The sequence below is a fragment of the Synchiropus splendidus genome, chromosome 5 (genome assembly GCF_027744825.2).
Source record: "Synchiropus splendidus isolate RoL2022-P1 chromosome 5, RoL_Sspl_1.0, whole genome shotgun sequence".
NCBI lineage: Eukaryota > Metazoa > Chordata > Actinopteri > Syngnathiformes > Callionymidae > Synchiropus > Synchiropus splendidus.
Window position 1 is genome coordinate 19,259,389 of NC_071338.1, and position 16,992 is coordinate 19,276,380.

Consider the following 16,992-nt stretch of genomic DNA (forward strand, 5'->3'; position numbering starts at 1 on the left):
GGAGCTAATAAATTATTATCCATGCTGGCTGCTTGGAAAAAGACATGACTGACCCAGTCTATTGTTCAGGTTTCTGAGGCTCATGGCTACAAGCAAGGCAAGATGCATGCGTTCCTCAGATCAAGTATGAATCTGATCTAAAAGCATGATGACGAAAAGACAGTTCTATGTTGTCTGAAGTTGGTCAGGGCTTCGATGTTCTTCAGCAATCGCCAGTCACCACGTGAAATTGTAGCACTCACGGCAGAGTTGATGATCATATTTGTCCCTAATTGAACTCAAAATGGTGTTTTGGCACCATGCAATGTTACGGAACAAAGAAAAGTAGCGTTCCATCAGTTGAAGACAGCCCACCTCCAATTTCAATTTCCATCCCTGTTGGATTGAGTCATGTAAAAAAAAAAAAAGAAAAGTAATAAAAGGAAAAAAGACACGGTATTTCACACACAAACGCACTCACACTACCTCGAAACAACGTGATCCTTAAACGGACCTTTATGAGTAAGCGGAGGGTAATTTTGGAGTGTTTGCAACGGAGTAAAGCCTCTCAGAGGGACTTGTTTTATTTGAACCCTTTATCTTGTGAGAACAACAGAATTCTATGGCACTCGAACTGAGCGGAGTAAAATGCTAAGACCTCCACCGCTACAGGGTTTCATTCATTAAAAGAAAAAAAGAAAAATAAATCAATTTTCCTGCGCTTTTTCAGAAGCACATTTGATATGAATATAAGTGACATCTGCTTCATTTACTCAACTGTAGTTTTGAGGTGCACGATAGGAAAGCCATGCGCTTATTAATACAATACAACACGATGCAGATAATAATATTTCTCATCAAATATTTACCACAGTTTTATGAAACCAATCAGCATTTGCTATGTCACAGATATATATATATATATATATATATATATATATATATATATATATATATATATATATATATATATATATATATATATATATATATTTCTCAGCAGTATGACAGCTTTATATTTTTTTGTATGAAGTTATGTCAGTTTTATTTTTTCATTATGATGTGTAACAATATGTCCCAGTGTCCACAAAGTATCAATTCAGTCTCCAGGAGCTGGATCAATCAGGTGGCTCACCGACTTGTTGATATGATATGCTGTAGCACCTACTTCTATACATGTCATGTAGATGGGAGGCCTATTTGGCAGTATGACTGCAATAAAAGAATGATTCAAAGACCGGGTTCTTCCACAGGAAACGGACAGGAACCGGCACCATCACCCTCTGAACCCATTGACTAGAAGGAGTAGCACATACAATGTGCTTGACTTTCCTCTCTTTCACATCCATTGCCTGCTTTTTACATTTGGTGACCGCACTGTAACCATTACAGCACATTTGGAGGCTCAGCAGCAGCACTAAAGCTTCCACATACTGTCAGGAATAATGTGGGTGCAGTAGTGGAGAGGTTTTCTGTGATGATTGTCCTCTACCCATGCTTTTAATTATACATTAGAATTGTGAGATTTGTCTGCGTTCACATCAATGCAATCGGCAGCCGTGTCATAAAACTAATGCTGTGATTCATAAATCAGTTCCAGTGTGACATCACCAATGAATCATCGTGCCATTATAAACGTGTAGAGCAGCGAATGGAGGCAGGGAAAATCACATTTGCTTATTGCTCATTCACATTTGAAATCTCACATTGAGTTTTTCTCTCTTTTTTTTTTTGCAGAAGCTACGACTGGCTTTAACATGCTTGCTATGCTACAGTACACAATTTGGATTCCACTCGTGAGTTATTTTTTGCAATTCTTTTTTATGAAGACATGTATTTCTTAAGCCAAATATGCCGGCGTTTCGCAGCATTAATATTAATAAGAGGGATTCTCAGGGTAAGTACATGTCAGTCTGGAGTTGGACCGGCGACGGCTCATCATTGATTCAAGCTGGAATCAGAGAAATGGATTTTCAAATGAAAAAAAAAAAATCATCTCATGAATTGCAAAAGTTTTCAAACGCCGTGTAATTTCAGACTACAGCCACTTTATTCAGATGAAATAAAAAAAAAGAAAGATGCCACACTCTTCTTTTGCTCCGCTCTCCTTTTGATGCGACGGGCGATGTGATTATGCTTTGGGTCAGAAGCCGGGTTTCAAATTCCACTCGGTAAGAGCACATAGCTCTCCGAAAGTGACCGTATGGATGAGGTCAAACTTTAAAGCCACATTTATTTATATATTTATCAATCCCGTTTTCATTCATGTCCCATCTCGATTGCAGAGTAAGCTCTGCTTCTGGCTCTCAATCAAAGGGGACAGATTAAGCTGAGTTAGGCCAACTTCCCATGGATGTGTCAGCGTCGCGCTTTTTAAATCAACCCTAACCATAAAAAAAAAACAGAAAAAAAAATAAAACAGATGAAGCAGAAGGTAAGACGAATGACAACAGGATCATATCCTGTGCCTTGCACTTCATATTAACTTGAATATGGATGGAAAAACGCAGTTACATCTTGGATGATAGTGTGGACTGGGAAATTTCAATTGCGCAATTATTGCTCTATTAAAAGCTGCAATGATCATTAAAATTTCATGACTCAAGTCATGATGCACTTTTGCATCTCAAGTTACTGTTAAGCGGTAAATGTTTCCTTGCAGCAACTGTTCAGTTACAACTGTTCCCACCGCCGCAACCAACACATTGAAATGTTAATTCGATTAAGCTTGCCTGACTAAATACACAACAAAACATACCAGAGGTGTAATCTAAGAAGTGTCTTTTAAGAGGCAAAGCACCACGGAGAATGGTTCCAGAGAATATATTCATGTTTCATTTCCCCAAGACTCTAAGAATTACACTCTTGCTTCGGAGGGAAGTGGTCATCCGTGACAAGCTCAGTCATCAGCTGGTGACTGTTTGGCTGAGATTGAGGTTGACTTTCTGTGGGCAACTTCATTTTTACGCATTTGTTTTATGTATCTCGACTAATCCAGAGAGGGAAAACAATCCAAACACTTGAATCATTCATATTTAATTATGAAAAACACAATTATGAAAACTTTCCTGCTAACCAAACAAACGTCTGGTATCTGCCTATATTTAGAGGGCGAAAAGGATCCTCCCCTTCAAAGGTTGCCGACCTCTGCACTGGGAAATTCACAGGTTTTAGCTTCTGTCTTCCAAACATAATTGTAGTGACTCAGTCACATCTCTAGCAAAGAAGAAAACGCCGTGTTGCCGATTAAAAGTGAGTTACGCGCAGCTCAAAATCCTCCCATACTAGAACATGTGTGATGAATATTTGAACTGACTGATGGAGCGTTGAGTTTAAACCTCAGCAGCCTCACACTTAAAATAGCATTTGTATTTACACTGAAAACAAGCTGTTCCTTAAATACTGGCCAATGAAGGCTCTTTTTATTTGTGTTTATGCATGTGTGTGTATACTTGGAAAGCTACACACGTGGGGACCAATTCTTGGAAACACACCGACTTGTGGGGACATTTTGATGAGTGGGACATTTTTGTTGGGTTTTGGAAGTTTTAAGCCTAAATTTGAGGAGCAGAATTTCAAAATAACTAGGTAATTATAATTTAGTTTAAGTTTAAGGTTTAGCGGCTTGGTTAAGGTTCGCCATCTGTTTTGGATGTGCAGGTTTTGGATGAGGTGGTGGGGAAAGCATTATGGCAGTGAAATGTATGTGCATGTGGTCCTTGTATTGCTATGCTTGTGGGGACAAATTCTTGGAAATACACAAACTTGTGGGGACCATATGAATTTTGAAGCCTCAATTTGAGGATTAAGCCTTCAAGCCTTTGTTGCTGTTATTTTATTTTATATATTTCTATTTATTTTATTGACATCACTTTATTCCAAAACACTTTCCTGACAATGGCAATAAATTTGATTCTGAAAATAACATTATTATTATTACAGTAGCTTTAAGTTTGGTTCAGAGTCCTGGTGAAGGTTAGCCATTTCTTAGATGGTTAGGTTTAGGGTGAGAGGCTGGGGAAAGTATGATGGCAATTTATATGTGTATGTTTTTAAGCACCATCTAAAATAATAGCTTCCTTTTCGCCTTCATTTCATACCAAGTATATTAGGAATCTGTCGCCATGCGTATTGCCTGCGTTTGAGAGGACTGTATGTGAACATGTTTCTAGAATTCCTTGAATAGTAGGAGAGATTAAAAACAACAAGAAAGAATGCATCACTTTGAAACATTTATTATTAAATAAAAAAAGGAAGAATAGCACGGTTCAAATAAAGCCTTTTTTTCCCAGCAAAATAGAAAGCTGTGAGCAAACGCCAGTTCATTCAGATGTATTTAATATACACCCAGCAATAAAAAAAAAAAAGAAGAAACAGAGAAAGCAGGGCAAATAAGTTAAACAAAAAGCCATTATTGTTGAACACAGCACATTAGGCAGATTACCAGGAGTTCAATTAACATGAAACATATCCTATATATATATATATATATATAAATATATATACAAGAAAGATTTACAATGATGAGGGCAGCACAGTCTGTGTGAGCTATGAGGTCCAGTGGCAGCACATTGGCGGTCACGTTTAGAGTCAAGTGTGGCTCTTTGCTCGAGGGCTGTAAAATGCCATTATCACGACTATTAGTCTCTGTGCTGGCACACACGAGTGACAGAGTCGTGGCGTGTGTGTGTGTGTGTGTGTGTGTGTGTGTGTCACTTGAGACAGCGACCTAAAGACAAGGACACATCTCCGTGTGGCTTCGTCATATCGGGAGTATTTTGTCCATATTTTACCCGCCCGCACGTTTCTCTCCGATATAATGAGAGATGATAGAAACAGAGTTGAGCTGGAAATAAAATGAGTTCATCTTGGTCCAGATCTGTGAATCCGCTTTGGCAACATGACATACAACAGCAGCAGTTACTGGCTTGCAGAAAGAATAAATATCTGGAACAATGCATGCTGAGGAAGGAGGAGTGTCGGAGATCCTGATAATGAGATCATCAGCGCCACTCGCGTGGTGAGAGTTTAATAGGATGAGAAAAAAAGGTGGCTTGTTTAGCCATACATCATACTGACTGGAATTTGGAATTTCAATCCCCAATCACGGAGTGAGTTACCTTTAATATGCGTCAGCTCTTCCGTCACAGATGAACACAGATATGAACAAACCCTTTGGTAACATTTCATGTGTGAGCATTGACCCCAGTAAAGCAATGGAGAAGGGTTTTGGTTGGATGTGAGGGAAGGTTAGGATAGAAAGGGCGAGGTGAGGTGTGGAAAAGAGATGGGTTATGGGGTGGGAGGCATCCAAACAATGAGGAACCAACAGAAGGTATTCTCTCTTTTAATATCATGTTTGTGTACAAGCAAGAAGTCAAGAAACATTTTCTTCCACCCTCTACTCGTATCCATCAGATTTTCTTTTTTTTTTTTTTTCAAGCTGCAGTTGTTTTATCATGCAGTGTTACACACACTGGTATTTGAAATCTAATCCTTTTTTTTAAATTGGAAAAAGAAAATGTATTTCAGGATCGGTGAAAGTATGGAGACACATTTAGCAGTGAAAGGTGCAAAAGGAACAAAATTGTTTTTTTGTTTGTTTTCACAAAGCAAGTTGCCCTGATGATTGATCATCAGTCAAGTCGCTTTGAGAAATTGCCGAAATAGATAATATTGAAGTTTGAGATGAATGAGTTGCCAGCCAAAAGTGATGGCAAAACAACAGCAAGGGGCGGGGGGGAAAAAATTAAAGGTGCCAACAGGCGCCGTGTTGACAAATGACAGCATTTGTATACATGGCTATAACAGATCATGTACACAAGTCGAGTGTGAGCATGTGCGGCACATACAAGAGTGAAAGCAACTGTAAGAGCACAAATAAATTCCTGGTAATTTGCCATGACCTGTGTATTCGAAAACATGTCAGTGGGGGGAAAAAAAAACTCAAATCAAGAAAAAACAATTCTGCTCATTTTATTAAAAAAAATAACTATAATAAATAAAGAAAAAAATCTTCCACTGCTCAGCAGGGAGAGATGATTTATTTTGTAGTTTTGTGCAGACAAAACAGGAACGCTTCAGGACAATAATCTACTCTGATAGAACCCGGGGAAAAAACGCTTCCTTTTACCGAACCAGACATACAGGAAGTGAAGTGAGCTCAGTGCTTAGTAGTAGGATTCACTCCGCATGATGAACTGGAGCTCGATGTGAATATATAGAATCATTTCAGAGTTTATACTTTATTTCTTCATTCATTGGTTTTGGAAGCAGCTAATGAGTTATTTATGTTTCCGCAAATATTAAAGTCCAGAAAAATCACCAGCCTCCCTCCATCTTTCCTTCTGGTAGCGGCGAAATCTGCATCAGCACAGCACAGAAGATATTTCAACAGACTTTTCCCCTCAGGTGCAACATTGTCATAGTTCATTAATCTTCTCAAACTTCTCCTGCTGCCATCATCCCCCGTACGTACTACTAATCCCCTTATTAATGTGGCAAATGAACCTGTGCAAGAAGGACGACTCCCTCAAGGTTCCATAATTACAATGGTCTGTACAAACTCCTGTTTGCATAGAACGTCCATTCATTACAGCGACTGACATGGCGACTGCAGGAATATTGCTGCAAACCCATTTCAATTTCTCCTCGCAGCTCCCTCGCATGTGCCTTTCATCCGCATAAGTACTTCACTATTAACTAGACTGTCTGGGGAGAAGAATTCAGACAAGTATACGAAGACAAAAGCCTTCAACCAGCCAACTCAGTCAGTGGCATTCACCGATTCCACGACTAAAATGTAGCTAAAGTTGTCCACTAATATACAATATTTTTAAGTAAAGTAAAGATCAATGTTGACTATTCGTTTGTTGGAAGAATCCAAAGCCAAGCGGAGTCACGCAATAGCTCAAGGGACGGACTTTTTATGTGGCCCTGGAACGGCTCAATTATTTCACAAAGAACAAGATGGACAAAATTGACAAAATCTGGAATTTGTTTTTTGACTTTTTGAAACAAAAAGTGACGTGTCATCGGAACTTTCATCTGAACTAAGATGAACAGTATATTTACACTGTGAACCCTTTTTGTGTCTGTTTATTTATCGTTCTCAATTGGATCTGATTTTTTTTTATTCTTTCTTTAGTATAAACATATATAAAAAAAAAAGAATCAGTTGAGTGAGCAAATCAGGTGGCAAGCTACAGTGCAGTTATCTAGAGTCCTAATATATATATATATATATATATATATATATATATATATATATATATCCATTTCTTTTGACAACGCTAGGAAACACAGCTGCCATTGTGTGCTACTGATCTTCACCCTTGCGCTATTCTGTGTCAGGATTATAAGAACTCACAGTAAAGGTTTTATTGATTCAGCATGAAGTCTTAATGCACCCCTCCGCCATCCTTCTACCCCAAGTGAAACCGCACTAATGTGTCCATAACACGGGCCTGGGGATCTGATGTAGACAACATGGTTAATGTCCCGCCACTGGGCACGCGTTCTGTTCGTCATACCACATCTATGTCTCCCTTTAAGAATCCTGAAAGGATGAGAATGAGACTGATGGTGAAGCGGCGATGATTATGCTGGGCTTCTAAGATGCTTGTGTTGCCTTGTGAAACTAGGCCAGTGTTTTCATGCTTTTTCCCCTCAGTGTTGTTTACACTAATGTAGGTCCCCAGAGAGAAAATAATAAGAGGAAAAGAAGACGGGAGAGGCAAGGATTGCTCCTCTTGCCATCAGCCAAGTTTGGGATCTGCTCACATCTTATTCTACGAGACACTTCTTTTTTTTGTGATGACGCTGTTGAAGCGCACTACAATTCCCACTCCCTTATGAGCTTCAATGTATAATAGATAAAGATGAGATACCTGGGCATTGTCAGGTTTTTGCTGATGCTCTTTGTCTTCTTTTTAATCAATTCATCCTCCTTATTCCATTGATCGTTGCTGATACTGCAAAGGAGCCACTCTCGAGAAATAGAACAAAATAGCTTTTCAATTTGCGCGAGAAGGTCAATTTTCCAACGACTCCCCAAAGCTTTCTTCGTGTCTTCCTCTTAAATGTCCTTGTGCACTGATTTGCTTATATCATGTCTGCATAAAACAACAAAGGGTGATTGATGATGTTTGTTACCCATGAGAAATCACCGAAAAGACTACTTAATCTGACGCTGCGTCCAGGTTTTATATTAGCTGGAGGAGTACTGGAGTTTCAATTGCGTTAGAGCGGTAAATCGGTAATTTTGGTACCTGTTATACAGGGAGACTATTTTAATAAAATACCTCTTATCAAAGTATTCTATCGCGAGGGACCAGTATTATTAGTTTTGGATATGATAGCTTCTTGGTTGAGAAACAAATTGGGCTTTTTTTTTTTTACTTCATTTCATCTGTATTCATTATCCTGTAAGTGCTGTATAAGACATACAGAATATTGGATGAAAGTCTACCTGCCAGGGCTCATAAAAAGAAGATGGAGTGCACATGTCGACAAAAAAATCATTAAATTGGTCTTAAAGAAATCACAATAGGACTTCCACAAAGGCACTGAAAACATAACCTTTATCCAGCCTGACAAGTCAGTCAAGTCACCGCAGCGTAACCATTTTACCACAATCAATAAGTGCCTGCAAGTCGCAAGATGAATCCTTGTCAGGTGTATTATCGTGGTGGGGAACATCGAGCAGACATTTAGCTACCGTAGTAAACATGCATTAAAATAGGAGTTAACCTGATGGGAATGTTAGGATGGAGAACTTTGTTCTTTCTTCAGTTACAACGTAGAATGGCGGGATAAAGCTTTCCGGGAAATCAAACCAGGTGGATGATAACAGAGCCACTTTACCAAGAGAAAATCAAATTCTACTTTTGGTACTGTAAGAGGTAAATTTGAAGCCGTCCAGAAACAATCCAATATTAATAATATTACTAAAAATAGCTTGTCATAAGTGGAACTAGAAGTGAAAGCTAGCATTTATTTATAATCTCCGCCCATGTGCGGCCCTTCAAATCGCCTGTCAGAGTTATTGATTCCCATAAATTCTATGTGGAATTGTTGGATGAGTGAAGGAATCAATGATGTTGTGCTTACACTCCAGTGTCATGTCTCATCAATCTGTTTCTATAGTTTGCTGCCTTCGATAACCCACATCCATAACCTCTTCTTAACATCTCATCTTGTGTCCGCTGCTCCCCCCCACACGCACACGCGCACGCGCACACAAACACCAGTAGTTCCTGGTAAACGATGCCACACTGAAAGCCTCTTTTGACTGCTCTCTCTCTCACAAGAAAGCACATTAAATGCAGCCTCACATGAAGTGACCCGGAGGTATGCATCGATATGAGACACACAATGTCACCCTGTGTAATTCCACTTGCTCTTCAGGATGGATCTCATCGGCCACATATTTCACTGCTATGATCAATCTTCTCTTCGAGGCTAATGCATCATTAAACACAAGCATCTCACTAACAACACCAACACGGCTTCTTTCTTGTCCTGCCTCACATTTTCAAAGTCCACTGCAGATTGGCATTGTGCCAGGAAACGCCATGCAGCGCAACACTGCCACCTAAAGGTTCAGTACCACCTCCCATCAAGCCTGACCCACTGACATCCCATTGCCGCCCATTTGGTGCCTGTCTGTTTCAGTCTTTGCCTCCGTTTCTGTTGCTCTCTGTATTTGTCCACGTGTGCTTCAGTAGATTAGCACTGTGTGTTGTGTAGTGGCGCTTTATTAGCAGAAAAATTAATAAGGCTTTGATAAAAAGCAGCATGGATTATGTTGAAATTTGAGGCTCATTATTAGCTAATCCGTTTTGAATTGGATGTGTATCAAGTTCCAGACGAGCTTCACTCAGTCTGCTACTGTGCTTTGATAGGAGGCATTTAATTCAAGCTCATACAATGTGGCTGAGCGTATGGTGACACTCGTAGCACCAGCGCAGTCGGCTCATTTTCCACTGCTGCCAATGCTGCAGGTTTGATCAAAGGTTATAGTCAGCGTTGAGGTACTACAGGAAGGAGCAAAACAAAAGAACAAATGAAACAAAACATGAATACACTTGAGAATTTCATGGTGAGAGACTTCTTCTTTTGCAATTTGTTTTTGGAGAGTGAGTGCAGCGTTAATAGAAGATAAAAAGTAGAGTAGATAGGCAAGAAAAAAATGTTTCTTTCACAGAGAACATTGAGTCACAAGTTGTGGTTGCACCAGTGTCCTAACCTGAATGGATAAATAAGGCAAGACAATCACTTCATTCACTGGAATCTATTTATATCCGACTAAAATAAGCGTTTATATGTCTGCAGAGGGAAAACCATTGGTCTATAATTACGCCTTATACAGTCCATAGATAATTCCATTACTGAGTGAAAGTATGTTCTTTAATAGTTTGGGATTGAAAAACAGTGGATTTTGCTATCGAGGTGTGCGTCCTGTAATCTTCAGGTGCTTCACAGTAACCTAGAGTGAGTCTGTAATGACGACTGGCACTTTAGCACTGTGGAACAGGGCAGTTATAGGCAGTACTTATAGACCAGTAAAAGTGCTCTTTTACCTGCTGTCTGGTGTGCATGGGCCCCTTTGTCTTGAACCCTCCTTGGGAGCTGCACTCAGAGGCACTGAAATGGTCAGAGCTTGTGGAGGACCGTTTGGAAAGGGTGTCACAGCCCCCAACAAAAGTGTTATCCAATGGCAGCTCCTGAATCACATGATGCTTCTTGACTGAAACTGGGGTGTCCGCCTTCAGGTGGAAGGCGGACTGAGGTGAAGCGGACTTGTAGTGTCGGGCCAGGTCTGGGCTGCTCGGCTTGAAGGTGGTGGTAGGTGTGGCATTCCAATCAAAGCGTCCAATCCCTTGGTCTTCCAGTTCGGTGGGCAAGCTGATGGTTCCATTGATGGGCTCGTGGGCTGGATCATCTGGTTTGTTTCCTTCGATGGTCACAAAGTTAAGCAGCGAGCTTTTGGGCGACTTCCTTTTCTTGCGCTTTTTCTTTTTATTCTGCTTGTTCTCTGTGTTGGGTGACATCCACTCTGTGCCTTGCTTCTTCCTCTGCGCGGCTTTAAACCGTGAAGCGTGGCGGCAGCGCAGCAGCACAGTGACAAAGATGACAATTATCACCACTAAGGCCCCGGTCACAAACGCAATCATTATAGTTAAATAGTCCCCGCTTTGATAAGGTTCACTGCTTTCGCCAATGTTACGGTCGATCGGCATCTCCATCGTCCTGCGGATTAGATTGGAGATAAGCGTTGCGTTGCCAACAGTGTCATTGACGTAAAGAAACACCAGCACGAGAGTGTGGAGCGACTTGGGGTACCCCAAATCACTGATGTTGACCACCAGTCTATGGAGTCCTACGTCACTCAGAGTCGGCTTTTCCTCCAGAGTAATGTTTCCTGTGACGGGGTCAATCCTGAACAAGCCCTTGCTGTTCCCATTCACTATGGTGTATTTGAGTTCTGCATTCATTCCGGTGTCTCCGTCGACGGCAAACACCTCGGCGACAACTGATCCGGGAATAGATGAGAGGGGGACAAGCTTGAAGGATGTGTTGGAATGAGGGTACATGACAGTGGGGGTGTTGTCGTTGACATCGATGACATTAATGGTCACCTTGGCAGCAGAGGAGCACGGGGGCCTGCCACTGTCCACTGCCCTGACGTCAAACGTGTACGAACTCTGCTGCTCCCGATCAAACGACACGTTTGACTTTATAACTCCAGAATAAGGGTCCAGAATAAAGTTCTCGTTGTCATTCAGGATGGAAAGTGAAACGGCAGCGTTTTCCCCAGCATCCGAGTCTGTCACTGTTATCACACCGACAGTGCTGTACTTTGGAAGATTCTCAGATACAAAGAATTGGAAGTGGTTATGTGTGAACTTGGGGTTGTTGTCATTTTCATCCAGCACCGTCACAATGACAGCTGCCTGAGTCTGCAGAGGAGGAGTGCCATTATCTCTCGCTGTCACTGTGAAAAGGAAACGATCCTGATCTTCACGGTCAAACACTCGGGATGCCGTCAGAACCCCAGTTTTGCGGTCAAGATCGAAGAATGAAGCGTTGGGTCCCAACTGATAAACAATCTCTGCGTTTTTCCCACTGTCCTCATCTGTGGCAGTCAGGGTGGTGAGGAACAAGTCACGTTTGTTGTTTTCCACCACAGCCAGCTCGATTACCGGTTGAGTAAAAATAGGTGGATTGTCATTCTCATCCTCCAGTCTCACTCTCACCAGAGCAGTTTGATTCAAGCTCGGTTTTCCTGAATCTGACGCAACAATTTTGAAGTTGTACTCCTTTGTGCCCTCGTAGTCGAGCAGTGCTGAGGTTTCCAACAGATACTGGTTATCATAAACCGCTTTGAGATGGAAGGGAACATCCTTTTCGATAAAACAGATGACTTTGCCATTAATGTCTGTGTCTTTGTCTGACACCGTAATGAGGGCTATTTTGGTATTTATAGGATCCTTCTCTGAGAGCAAAACAGTGCCATTAATAGGGCTGATTATATATCTCAGATCTATATTAGGGGGGTTGTCATTAACATCCGTCACGTTTATCGTAATGGTGGCTCTGGCTGAACTGGAGCTGCCATCGCTGGCTAACACGGACAGCTTATGTGTGGACGTCTCCTCCCGGTCCAGAGGCCTCTGCACTGTGATCAGTCCCGTTGTCGTGTTCAGAGCAAACAGCCTCTTGGTAGCAGGCGGCACCTGAGTCCCAAACACATATCGGATTTCTGCATTTGCCCCGATGTCTGCATCTGTGGCCTGCAGCCTGACAACAGACGTCCCAATGGGGGAATTTTCAGGAATGTGGACCTCCACCTGGCTCTCCCTGAACACCGGCCTGTTGTCGTTCACATCAGTGACTGTGACCTGAAGAATAGCAGTGCTGGATTTCTGCGGACTTCCACCATCCTCTACTTTGATTTTCATCACGTATGTGTCCTTCTGCTCTCGGTCCAGATTCTGCTGCACGATGAGCTGAGGCCACTTCTCCCCCTCAGGTGTTTCCACGATGTCTAATCCAAAAGCACTCTGCCCATTGATCAGCTCGTACTTGTGTACACTGTTGGGGCCCGTGTCGTTGTCAGTGGCCGAGGGAATGGCAAAGCGGCTGTTAATGAGCGTGTTCTCCGGGATGGAGATGTTAATCACAGGCGATGGAAACATGGGCGCGTTATCATTCGTGTCTTTCACGACTATTTTGATTTTAATCAGCCTGAAATAGTCGTTTGGCAGTATGACGACTTCAAATTCAAAGGAGCACTCGCTGTCCTCAAAAGAGGGACCGGGGCACAACTTTTCCCTGTCAATGCGGTTGGATGTGGTGAATATCTCCCCGGTGCTGCTCAAAACCCGGACCAAGGGCACATCTCCAGCTTTGGAGACCAGCCGGTACACCAGGTTAGCGCTGGCCCCAGTGGCAGCATTTGTGTGGGAGATATTAAGGTCCTTTGGTATGTTTCCGATCAGGACATTTTCCTGCAGCTCCTCTCTGATGGGATAGATTAGCTCTTGGGCTATTGATGGATCGAGCATGATGCAGGCGAGCAGAGCGCCCAACAGGTAAAAGTCTTTTAGATCCATGACAGTGCAAATGAAATTCCAGTCTTGACAACTGAAATTGGTTTTGCAATATAATCTTCTTTCATATGTTGTCAGGATTCCACTGGCCGACCTAAGAATACACACAAACATTCTTTCATCAGACACGTTACATTAAAAAAAAAAAAAAAAAACACTTTTGAGGCTAAAGACAAGCGACTGCATCCCAAAATTCATTCCTGCCTTCACAAGCCATTTGCAGCCAATATTTGATAGTATTTATCAATATCCTCATGGTAAAAAAAAAAGAAAAAGAAAAACTTCACAAAGCATTAGCCAGCCTAAATATGCGTAGCCTCAAATAGCCAAATTTAAACAGACGAGCTGTGTGACCAGCTCTGAAATGCAATGACACACATGAATGAAGCCTTATATGGGGAGTAATAGTCTTTCAAATACAGCTGATGAATTCTCCATTGTACATACCTGCAAACGCTTGAGGAGGGAAAACTGCTCTGCGCTCGATCCTTGGGCTGCAAAATCTGCAAGAACCTTGAGGTGAATTTATCCAGCTCAGTGTGGTTGAAGTCCAGTGGAGGACCCAAAAAAAAAAACTCCCCCTGCTGGAGTATTCAACCTCAAAATTAGATTTTGAGGAAAAGCATCACAAAGTCTGTTGAATTCCGCGTCAGTTTCCGCACACTTTGCAGCGACGCTCGCGAGGGTTGTAGTTTCTGCATCCAGGTAGTTCTCGGCGGCTCACTGTATTCAAGGAACACAGGTGAAAAACCGTATCTCCAGGTCACGTCCCAACAGAAGCAGCGCGCCCTCTCGCCTCCCGCTCGTCCTCCGTCAGGCTACCTGTTAAGGTGAACGCGCCGGTGAGGTGACAGAGAGAGGAGTCACTCATGTCCCGTTATGTCTCCCGTCCATCTGGCTCCATCAGCCGCCAGCATGTGAGCTCAGTGACAGGCGGAGGCTCGCCAGGGATGCGGGATGGGAGAGGAGGCTTGTGGATGCGGCGCGTGGGTGCCGTTTATCCTTTTGCTCTTCCAGTCCGAGAGCAGACTATCTTCCACTAACTCTCTGTAAAGCCTTCGGAGAGCTGCGCGAGCCCGAGCAAGCCTCATTGGTCGCAGCCCCTCCCTTATTGTGCCGTCTGTAAGTGGACGCGCGACCCGATTGGCTGACGGTCACGTCTGTCAGTCCGGTCCGGAGGGCAGTCCGCGCCGAGATGCTCCGCGAAGATGCTGCAGGCTGCGGGGACGTTTCACCGTCATCCCCTCCAGCCTGAAGGGCGAGGAGGAGGATGAGGATGATGAGGATGAAGATGACGCCGCTGCTGATGATAATAGAGAGACTGTCATGACAGGCGGCCACGATAATAAAGACGGACGTTAAAAGCCGCCATTAAAGCGTATTAAAAATGTAGACGCGGGTCTTCTGGATGAACGCAGGCGTGGACAATAACAGCACTGTGCCACAGTCACTAATAATCGCTCTCCAGACAGAGACGCCGTTGTCATGTTTGCACCGGGTGCATATTCACTCCCCCCACCCCACCCCCCCTGCGGCCAGTCATCAGCGTGTGTCCGTTAGAAATAACCTTGACAGTTTTCCTCAGTCATCAAAGCCACCCAGCAGCGAGCGGCGAGAGCTCTTTGCTTAATGGGTGCGTTGCATTTCTGTCCGCAAGTTCCACCGCCGCACTGTTACTGTGGCGATCCGACTCCGGTGTGACTTTTCGAACTGCACATCATGTCGCCTGACAAGTTCACGCGCGCCACTGCTCCGATCGAGTCCAAAAGTGGCGCACGGTAAATAAACGCAATGGAAAATTGTCATGGACATCAACAAGCGTTCGACTTCCCGTGCCATCCGGGCCATTCATTAATTCCAATGCAGTAGATAACTCACAATTTCACCCGAGCCTCGGTCTGTGCCAGGAAAGCTCCTCAGCCTGACATGGTGAACACTGCCATCTACAGGCGGCTCTTCACCCAGCGCGCTGAGCTGCAGAACATGAGATTCAAGAGCGCGTGTGGTTCAAAGCCAATGTGCAGCCATTTCATTGTGAGGCGACGATGACGCTGCATGTCAATTAAAATATACAAAGCCCTTTCAGTGATCATTTCATTTTTTTATCCATTTGTCATTCATATTGTTAAGACTTATTTTTCACACGTTTATACTACATGTGTACAGTACAGTGCAATGATACTCAAGAGGTTCCAGGTCCACTCAGTTGCTCCAGCAGCTCCACAGTTCAATTCAACAATTCAGACCAAAAAGATAGATAGATAGATGACAGACAGACAGACAGACAGATAGCAGCATATTTTTCTTTTGGGTTTTTTTTTGGGGCATTTCATCTCTAACACCCACATAAAAAAAACCCACCTTAAACGTATGTATTATTCAGTCATATGTAACTCAGGTTTACAAATAATAAAGCCGCCACACAGGAAATGTACAGTTAAAACAAGAAGAGAGACAAAAAACTACAAAAATGGCCGCATATTTCGACAGTAACAATCCTCAGCAGCCTTGTTGTGACTGTGGTCCCTTTTCGACTAATCAAATTTGTGATGGACCGAAAATTCAGCCACCAAAACTTTTAGCACCCAAACAACACGACCGTAACTGGGTGTAATGATGATGCAAGCAAAACAGCGGCCAGTGTGCGATTGTCTAGATGTAGACAGATCCGCAGCGTGGAGAGACCAACGAAGGGCAGTAGGTACGATTGTGAAGCTGCATCTGCTCTGATATCTTCTATACGCAAGCACAGGTTTGCACCTAGCGCTAAAAGCCAGCTCCCAAGACATCCATGTCACCACAGTCAGTTTTCGTAGCGAACATCATCTCTATTCTTGCCCCGTTGAGTTACAGAGAACACATACGCTCCTTTTAGATTCTGTCACCACACATTTGACTGAAATCCATTTGGTGAATGAAGTGACTGAAATGCATTTGTGCGAGTTCCACGCGACAATAAAAATAGTATTTACTCGGGTGGCAATACAATTTTGTGGCACAAAATTCTGTGAAATGAAAGGAATGAAATGTGATTCTTTTTTCAGTTATTTTGTTACTCATCTTACTCATTCAAATCAAATGTAGTGTAAATGTATGCAAATGTATCAATTGTCTGTCCAAACTGGCAGCATACCAGCATTAAAAAGGCATTTTTCACATTAAATGTGTGGTGATAGCAATACTGTGTAGTTTCTAATTAATTTAAATAGTGAGTGGGCAAATATGGACTTCGATTTATGAAAAAACAGCCCAAACTACCATGATATTCTATTCTATTATTATTATTATTATTATTATTATTATTAACAAGTCATTTTAACATAAAAAATACAATATTTCTTTTTTCTTAACTTGAACTTAACCTTTTCTTAGCTAATACGAACACTATATGTAGCAA

At 42.4% G+C, this 16,992-nt stretch overlaps 1 protein-coding gene across 6 annotated transcripts in view; it reads right to left on the bottom strand.

Moving 5' to 3' along the window:
- The window catches only part of LOC128758479 (protocadherin-9), a 170,235-nt gene extending 155,293 nt beyond the window's left edge, over positions 1-14,942 (bottom strand). Inside the window, exons 1-2 of one of the 6 annotated variants that reach the window (XM_053864438.1) lie at positions 14,043-14,942; positions 10,563-13,689 (exon numbers count right to left, since the gene is read on the bottom strand). In XM_053864438.1, coding sequence (XP_053720413.1) covers positions 10,563-13,598 — 3,036 coding nt within the window. In that variant the 5' untranslated portion in view covers positions 13,599-13,689; positions 14,043-14,942. The remainder of the gene's footprint in view (positions 1-10,562; positions 13,690-14,042) is intronic. The other 5 variants (XM_053864439.1, XM_053864441.1, XM_053864442.1 and 2 more) reach the window with 5 other exon arrangements.
- Between the last annotated feature and the right edge of the window lie 2,050 nt (positions 14,943-16,992).